General features: G+C 38.4%; 1 protein-coding gene across 1 annotated transcript; it reads left to right on the forward strand.

Annotated features, from left to right (window-relative positions):
• The first annotated feature begins 1,056 nt into the window (after window positions 1–1,056).
• Window positions 1,057–2,562, forward strand: LOC148548112 (uncharacterized). Its single transcript, XM_088496543.1, has one exon. It carries the CDS (start codon window positions 1,057–1,059, stop codon window positions 2,560–2,562), a length of 1,506 nt encoding a protein of 501 aa, XP_088352669.1.
• The last annotated feature ends 7,106 nt before the right edge of the window (window positions 2,563–9,668 follow it).

Raw genomic sequence — 9,668 nt, forward strand, 5'->3', positions numbered from 1 at the left:
CAGCTGAAACTGCATCGTTTGGACCTCTGTAGCTAAAGTTATAGCCGTTTGAGTGCGAAGAGGTCAGGCTGGACATCTTAGCAATTTCTCCAACTTCTTGTATTCCTTCCACTTTTGCATGCTTCCTTTCCATCCTCCAAGCCATTCCTGCCCTATAATCTCTGAAAACACTTAACACACATATCAAGGCATCTAATGGTAATAAGAGAGGATTAATAATAAGCAAATATAAGATCAAAGAAGCATGTTTTCAATCAAAACACATAATTAGGAAGGAAATATAAAACCATGCAAATAGTATGAATAAGTGGGTAAAGAGTTAATAAAAACCACTTAATTGAGTACAAGATAAACCATAAAATAGTGGTTTATCAGAGATACAAGCTGCTGACTAGGAAATGCCCTCCGGACATGTTCTCCAAGTGGACCCAACTAGATATTTTTTATGAAGGCTTGGGTGAGATGTCCAAGATGAGCCTAGACACTTCTGCAGGCGGTTTATTGCACAAGAAGAAGACACCAGAGGAAACTATCGAGCTGATTGAATTGGTTGCAAGCAACCAATATTTATACTCATCTAACAGGAATCCTGTGAACTCTGAGACCCCTCAGAAGAGAGGCGTGTTGGAAGTAGAAGCTGTTAATGCTCTTCTTACTCAGAACAAGCTGATGTCTCAGCAAATAAATCTACTTACTCAACAGATTAGTGGCATGCTAGTCTCAGCTATCAATACCCAAAATCCACCACAGGAAGTCTCCTATGACATGGCAGGTAACTTTATGCAAAATGATGATTATGATTATGCTCAACCCTCTTCTGAATAGGTGAATTACATGGGGAGTGGTCCTGGGAATCCCAACAATGATCCATTCTCTAAGACATACAACCAGGGATGGAGAAATCACCCAAATTTTGGATGGAGGGACCAACCTCAGAGACCTCAAAACTTCAACAATAGTTCTCAGGATGGTTTCCAGCAGAACAATGATTTGGAAGCAATATTGACAGGTTTTAGACAGGAAACCAGAGCATCCATCAAGAACCTGGAGATTCAAATGGGTCAATTAGCCACAAAGGTTAATGAAATTGATCAGAGGACCACTAATAGCCTTCCTAGTAACACAATTCCAAATCCAAGAGAGGAATGCAAGGCTATCACTGTAATAAGTGAACAAGTGGCAAGTATGGAAGCACAAGTTATACAGGAAACCAGAGCCTCTATTAGAAACTTAGAGGTGCTAGTGGGCCAACTGAGCAAACAAATACTTGAGAGGTCTGCAAGTACATTTCAAGAGGATACAGTGGTGAACCCAGGAGAAGATTGCAAGGCTATTCAATTGAGAAGTGGTAAAGTAGCTGGCTCTGAGACCAAGGCCAATGAAGAGCTAGTTGAAAAGGAAGCTCCAGAGGAGAAGAAGGGAGAAGTGGAGCACACCCCTCCAAAGTGTGCAGACAACCCATTCCCAGACTCTCTTGACACTTATCCTACATTGCCAAAGGCTCCTGAGTACAAGCCTAAAATGCCATATCCTCAGAGACTTCAAAAGGAGACCAAGGACAAACAATTTTCAAAGTTCTTGGAAGTCTTTAGAAAGTTGCAAATCAATATTTCTTTTGCTGAGGTTTTGGAACAAATGCCCCTCTATGCCAAGTTCATGAAGGAGCTGTTGTCAAAGAAGAAGCCTTTAAAGGGAAATGAGACAGTAGTCCTGACTAAAGAATGCAGTGCCATCATTCAGAATAACTTACCAAAGAAGATGCCAGATCCAGGGAGCTTTCAAATTCCATGCACCATCGGGAGTACAACCTTTGAGAAGGCGTTATGTGATCTGGGAGCAAGCATCAATTTAATGCCCTTGTCTGTGATGAAGAAGCTGCAGATCCAAGAGGCACAACCCACAAAGATAGCATTACAGATGGTGGACAAATCTATGAAGCCTGCATACGGATTAGTGGAGAATATATTGGTCAAAGTGGGTAAGTTCTTCCTTCCAGCAGATTTTGTGATTCTTGATACAGGGGAGGATGAGAATGCCTCTATAATTCTAGGAAGACCATTCCTAGCCACTGGAAGAGCTCTGATTGATGTAGAAGTGGGTGAATTAGTGCTTAGAGTGCATAATGAACAACTGGTCTTTCATGTCTTCAAAGATGTACATTCAACAGGTGAAGAAGAGAGGTGCGTGCAGGCTGAGCTTATTGATCCAAACCTTCAAGAACCCCCTGATGATGCACAGCAGAATTTGCAACTCAAACCTCCTATGGTGACAACCGATAAAATTTCGCTTGACATCAAACCTAAGTTTGGTGTTGGAGCTGCATCATCCACCAAGGAGGAGGTCCCCAAAAAGAAAAAAATACCCAGAGGATGGAGAAATAAAAAGATCCCCACTGAAGGTTTCTCCCCAGGAATGAAGGTGGTGTTGACCAGCAATCCAGCATGGGTTTATACAGTAATCAGAATCCTCTCTCTGGAGCATATTGAGCTACATTATGGAGACACAGGAAAGAAGTTCAAAGTAAGGGGTGAAGAGCTGAGCCCTTATGATCCTCCTCCTTAGAGGAGCTGACCGTCAAGCTAGTGACGATAAAGAAGCGCTTGTCGGGAGGCAACCCGATAATTTCATATCCTTAGCTATTTTTCGTAGTAGTAGTTTTTTTAGTTATTTTATTTTATTTTTATTGAGTTCTTACTAATTTTCTGATCATGCAGCTATGTTCTTCCAGGAACTGAACACCTCAAGCTATATTTCAAAAAAAAAAAGCGGGGGGGGGGGGGGGGGGGCACATGATGCGCAAGCGTCATTGACGCGAACGCGTCAATCATGTGTGCGTAAAAAAATAAAAATTGACAGAGAGTTGCGCGGGAGTGGCGCTGGACTCATGCCTTTCGCACAAACGATCCCACGCGAACGCATACCTCTCGCGTTCGCGTCGTTTGTGATTTTCACCATTCACGCGGGCGCGTCACCGACGCAAACGCGTGACCTGCAAATTCGACGTAAAAGAGCGTTTGGGCAGAGAGTTGTGCCGGCTTGGGGCAAGAAGTGTGCTAAAAGCACAAATTTGGTCACGTGGACACGTGACTGACGCGTTCGCGTCAGTTGCACATACAGCCATTCACGCGAGCGCGTGCATGACGCGCACGCGTTGTATAAAAATTTGGTTCCCAAGCTATGTGAACAGAAAGTCATGCGGGCGCGCGGCTGGCTTCGCGTGAATCGCACAGAACCCAGAGCACGCGTACGCGTGCCGTACGCGAACGCGTCGCCTTCACCGCCCAGTTTTAATTTTCTTTCTCCCTCTCCCAATCTTAATTCTCTCTTGTTCTTTTATCCTTTTATTCTTATTTCATTCTATTATTTGTTTCTTTTTATTTTCAGTTCTTCTTTGCTTGAGGACAAGCAAACCTTTAAGTTTGGTGTTGACGCTTCGCTTATAGGTTTTCTGTTTATTCCTATGGCACCAAAAGGGAGACGAATCATCTTCACTAAGGAGAAAAACCTGAAGAATAAACGGCCGCTAGGATAACTAAGGTGGTTGAGTTCCTTTTATTTTTTATTCCTCCCCTATTTGTCTATGTTATGTTCCGGTTTTCTGCTATTTTTGCTTTGTTTGTTGCATGATCCTTTATTAGTTAAAATTCTAGGTCTAGTTTAGTTTTCTCTTTATTTCTTTAATTCTGAAAAGACGTCTCATGTATTACTCACTGAGCTTAAATTCAAATAAAAAAATATAGGAGTGATATATTACATGAGAAAGTGGGTCTATATTGAAGAATAATCTTATTTACTTAAATGTGGTGGTATTTCCTGTCATTCTGAATGCATGACATGAACAATACATATTTTTGATAGTGAAGTTTATGAATGTTAAAATTGTTGGCTCTTGAAAGAATGATGAAAAAGAGAAATGTTATTGATAATCTAAAAAATCATAAAACTGATTCTTGAAGCAAGAAAAAGCAGTGAAAAACACAAAGCTTGCGAAAAAAAAAGCAAGCAGAAAAAGCCAATAACCATTTAAACTAAAAGGCAAAGGGTAAAAAGGATCCAAGGCTTTGAGCATTAATGGATAGGAGGGCCCAAAGGAATAAAATCCTGGCCTAAGCGGCTAAATCAAGCTGTCCCTAACCATGTGCTTGTGGCATGAAGGTGTCAAGTGAAAAGCTTGAGACTGAGCGGTTAAAGTCGTGATCCAAAGCAAAAAGAGTGTGCTTAAGAACTCTGGGCACCTCTAAGTGGGGACTCTAGCAAAGCTGAGTCACAATCTGAAAAGGTTCACCCAGTTATGTGTCTGTGGCATTTATGTATCCGATGGTAATACTGGAAAACAAAATGCTTAGGGTCACAGCCAAGACTCATAAAGTAGCTGTGTTCAAGAATCAACATACTGAACTAGGAGAATCAATAACACTATCTGAATTCTGAGTTCCTATGGATGCCAATCATTCTGAACTTCAAAGGATAAAGTGAGATGCCAAAACTGTTCAGGATTGCAGTTGTAAACCCCACTATAAGAGAAGATATGGGCTTAATTGAACTCTCATTCTCATGCAAATTCACATCCTAAGCTTATATTAGTTTTGGTTGCTTGAGGACAAGCAACAGTTTAAGTTTGGTGTTGTGATGCGTGAGCATCTTTCCTATCTTTTCCTAGTGAATTTGCTTCTAATTTGTTGAGCTTAATTAAGAATTAATTATATTTTAGCCACTATGGATGCTATTTTTAGTTTTGTGCAATTTTATTTAATTTAGGTAGCATTCGGATGGATTTGATGAAGTTTCTGCAGAGAAAGAGAAGAAGCCAAGGAGATGACCAGCGAATACCGACGCGGACGCATGGCTCACGTGACCGCGCGGAATGGAGAAAATCGCAATGACGCGATCGCATGCCTGACGCGAATGCGTGGACTGGAATCTGCACAAATGACGCGAACGCGTGGACGATGCGGACGCGTCACATGAGCGATCTGCAGAATTGACAGAAAATGCTGGGGGTAATTCCTATGCTGTTTTAACTCAGTTTTCAGCCCAGAAAACACAGATTAGAAGCTATAGAATGGACAAATCAAGTGGTCCCCACCCATCAGTTGAAGACTTGTTAATTAATTCGAATTTAAATTCAAATCTTAAATTAGGAAAAGATATTATTTTAATTTTAATTTTAGAAATTTGATTTTTAAATATTAGGATTAGTTATAAAAGGGATCCCAATAGGGTGGTTCCAGGACAACATTTCACAACATTATTCCATACAAATTTACATTCTATATTCCATGAGCAACTAATCCTCCATTGTTAAGGTTAGGAGCTCTGTTTATTGTATGGATCGATAATATTATTTTTCTATTTTAATTCATGTTTTAATTTATATTTCAATAATTATTTTCGTTCTTCATTTTATGAATTTGGGTGGAATGGATGTATGACCCATGTTCTAATTGAGTTCTTGTATAACTTGGAAAAGCTCTTTACTTGAACAATAGCTTGAAAACATATTATCCTGAATTTCTAATTGTTTGTATTTAACGGGATACGTGACATATAATCCCTTTATTTTTGGATAATTAGGATTCTTGTGGCATATAAACTAGAATTTGATCATTAGCCTCTAATTGGAATTGATTGACCAAGGAATTGGCAGTTGATGAATTTTAAAGGAGACTAGGATGGTCTAAGGAATTAGGGTCTAGTCACAAATAGTTTGCCATGAATTAAATCTTACATGATTAAAATTAGTTAATAAGAAAAGTCAATCTAGAAAATAGATAACTCTGAAGCCTTAACTGTTTTCTCCATATTTTATTCCCAACTTATTTATCTGTCTATCTTTAATATTTTTTCTATTATTTAATGTCTTTGAACTCTCAACACTATTTTCTATTTGTCTAACTAATCCTATCAAATGCTATTGTTGCTTAATCTATCAATCCTCGTGGGATCGACCCTTACTCACGTAAGTTATTACTTGGTACGACTCGGTGCACTTGCTGGTAAGTTAGTGGGTTATAAATTCCGCACCAGACACAACCTTTTGAGTATAAGTCAACTTTGTGATTTAGGATATTTAGTGACTTTCAAAAGACTTGAATGCTGTGTGGTAAATGAAAATACCAATGTAGTACTTTTTGTTGCTAAGCGTTGCAATAATGTGTATGGACTTACCCTTGATGAACTAAAGGATCAAAATGTAGCTTGTTTTCATTCTAAAGAATCTGAAAAGTGGCTATGGTACAAGAGAATGGGTCATGCAAGTATGTTTCAAATAAACAAACTTGTAAAGAAAGGTTTAGTAAGAGGTCTTCCTTTGATAAGGTTTGACAAAGACATCACTTGTGATGCTTGCCAAATGAGAAAACAAACAAAAAGTTCATTTAAGTCAAAGGAAGACATCTCTACTAAAAGGCCACTTGAATTGCTACATATTGACTTATTTGGTCCAACAAGAACTCAAAGCCTAGGTGGTAAACATTATGGTTTAGTGATTGTGGATGACTATACTAGGTTTGGTTGGGTTTTATTTCTTGCACACAAAAATGAAGCCTTTTCGGCCTTTGAAGCTTTTAGCAAGAAAATTCAAAATGAAAAGGATTTAAATATCTCTTCTATAAGAAGTGATCATGGAACTGAATTTGAAAACCATTTGTTTGAATTCTTTTGTGAGGAATTTGGAATATCTTACAACTTCTCTTGTCCAAGAACAGCACAACAAAATGGTGTTGTGAAAAGAAGAAATAGAAGCATTCAAGAAATGACAAGAGCTATGCTTTATGAGAGCAATGTTCCAAAATTCCTTTGGGCTGAAGCGGTTAACACGGCTTGCCACATTTTGAATAGAACCATCATAAGAAAATTTTTGAAGAAAACCCCTTATGAACTTTGGAAAGGTTACCCACCAAACTTGGACTACTTGCACATCTTTGGATGTAAATGCTTTGTTCTTAATAACAAAGATAATTTAGAGAAATTTGATCCAAAGGCATATGAGTGTTTGTTTTAGGATATTCCACAACTAGTAAAGCACATAGAGTTTATCATCAAGATGCCAGGATAATTGAGGAGTCTATACATGTTACATTTTGTGATACTAACATGGTTCAAAGTATTTTGGAAGACTGTGATGCAGGGGATCAAGCTAAAAAAGATGATGAAACTGCACAAAATCATGAAGATGGAAATTCTGGACAAGCTGAACCAGAAACTGCAGTTGCTAAAAATTTAAGAGAAAATTCCATTTTGTCTCATGAATCTAAAGGAGATCCTGAAACCACCAATTCCCTTAATTCCTTGGTGACTGAATCTGCCTCCAAGTCCACCAGACCTCATGAATGGAGATTCTTGAAGAATTATCCTAAGGAATTTGTCATTGGGGACGTCTCTCATAGGGTTAAAACTCGGTCTCCAACTAGAAAGGCAAGTGAAGAGTCAAACGTTGCTCTTCTCTCTCAAATGGAGCCTAAGAATGTCAAGGAAGCTCTTGATGACCCTTCTTGGGTAAAGGCAATGGAGGATGAGCTTCATGAGTTTAGAAGAACCAAGTTTGGATATCGGTTCCAAGGCCGAATGAAAAGAAAGTGACCAGCATCAAGTGAATATTTCAGAACAAGTTAGGAGAGGATGGTAGCATTGCAAGAAACAAGACAAGGCTAGTGGCGCAAGGATATGACCAAGAAGAAGGAATTGACTTTGATGAATCCTTTGCCCCTGTTGCCCGAATGGAAGCCAAAAGACTTCTCTTAGCCTATGCTGCCTTTTGTGGTTTTAAATTATATCAAATGGATGTGAAATGTACATTCTTAAATGGTGTGATAGATAGAGAAGTGTATGTGGAGCAGCCACCTGGTTTTGAAAATAAAGAATTTTCTAACCATGTTTTCAAATTATCAAAAGCTCTCTATGGTTTGAGACAAGCTCCTAGAGCTTGGTATGAGAGACTTAGCTCATTTCTTTTGAAAAATAGTTTTCAAAGAGGCACCACAGACACTACTCTATTTATCAAGAATTCTAATGATTCTTTCATTCTAGTCCAAATATATGTTGATGATATTATTTTTGGATCAGCCAATGAATCCCTTTATACTGAATTTGGAAAACTCATGACAAGTGAATTTGACATGAGTATGATGGGTGAACTTAATTTTTTCCTTGGGCTACAGATTAAACAAACTGAAAATGGTATTTTCATTCATCAAGAGAAGTATGCCAAGGAACTAGTTAAGAAATTTGGTATGGAAAATGTCAAACCCATGGGAACTCCCATACACCCTAATTCAAAATTAGATAAGGGAGAAAATGAGAAAGATGTAGATGAGACTAGGTAAAGAGGAATGATTGGCTCTCTTATGTATTTAACTTCTTTTAGACCTGATATTGTTCAAAGTGTTGGAATATGTTCAAGATTCCAATTAAAACCAAAAGAGTCTCATCTTTCTTCAGTTAAGAGGATCATTAGATATGTTCATGGCACATCCAATTTTAGTTTTTGGTATCCTAAGATTGATGATTTTTTGGCAGTTGGTTATTGTGATGCAGATTTTGTCAGTGATAGAGTTGATAGAAGGAGCACATCAGGCTTATGTTGCTTCCTTGGAAAGTCCTTGAATGTTTGGTCAAGTAAGAAGTAGCCAACAGTGGCTTTATCCACTTCAGAGGCTAAGTATATAGTTGCTTCATCTTGTTGTTCTAAGCTCATGTGGTTAAAAATACAGCTTGCTGATTACAAGTTAAATGCTAAAAATATTCCCTTGTTGTGTGATAATATGAATGCCATTAATATTTCTAAAAATCCAGTTTTGCACTCTTGGACTAAACATATTGAAGTGAGATTTCACTCAATAAGAGAACATGTTCAAAAAGGGGATATTAGCATTCAATTTGTCAAATCGGAGGAGCAATTAGCTGATATTTTCACTAAACCACTAGCTAAGGATAGATTTTGCATGCTTAGGACTAGTCTAGGGATTTTGAGCTATGTTTCATTGTTTGAAAACTGCTGATGTATTTGTTGGAGTTTTTGTCTTATAAACAGGTATGAGACAATTCTGGGCATATGATGAACCTTCTCTGATCACCGCTCTCTAGGCCCCCTGCACATGTTGAATCATTTGGGCCAACCTAAAAAATCTAAACATGGGTGGTCCTATATGTTTCCTTAATCCAAACCACCTCTGGGCCTAATATGGATGTTACATTTTTTGTTGTTGTTTTTGTTGGCTTGTGTGTTTCAGTTTATTTCTTTTTGACTTTGAGTCCAAAAGGGTTTGAAATTTTAAAATTAATTTCCATTTTAATTTTTTAATAAAATCAAATCTTTCTCTTTATGATGTCAAGTCCTTTCATGTCAAATCAGGAGTGATGCAGTTGCATGGTTTAAGAAAAATTTTTTTGGGTACGGTTACCAATACTTCTTCTCCCTCCATAACTCCTCCAACCCTTCGGTTTCTCCCCGCTACCTTTACTGCTTCTCTTCCTTCAAAAATCTGAAACCACCAGAATGAGGAAGAAAACTATTTCACAAAAGCCACCACGTGAAAAGATATAAAAGCTTCCTGCAAAACAAAAACCCTCAACTCGCTCTCAAGACCGAACCTTCACTCCATCTCCTTCTCCTCCTACCTCACCTCCTCGGTCTGATCCCATGGATCGCACTAAGAACCCATCAAGGT

The sequence above is a fragment of the Arachis ipaensis genome, chromosome B8 (genome assembly GCF_059453495.1).
Source record: "Arachis ipaensis isolate K30076 ecotype BB chromosome B8, ASM5945349v1, whole genome shotgun sequence".
Taxonomy (NCBI): Eukaryota; Viridiplantae; Streptophyta; class Magnoliopsida; order Fabales; family Fabaceae; genus Arachis; species Arachis ipaensis.

What these genes read in the sequence shown, in the direction of transcription:
- LOC148548112 (XM_088496543.1), top strand. Translation starts at nt 1,057, where the DNA reads ATGGGTCAATTAGCCACAAAGGTTAATGAAATTGATCAGAGGACCACT.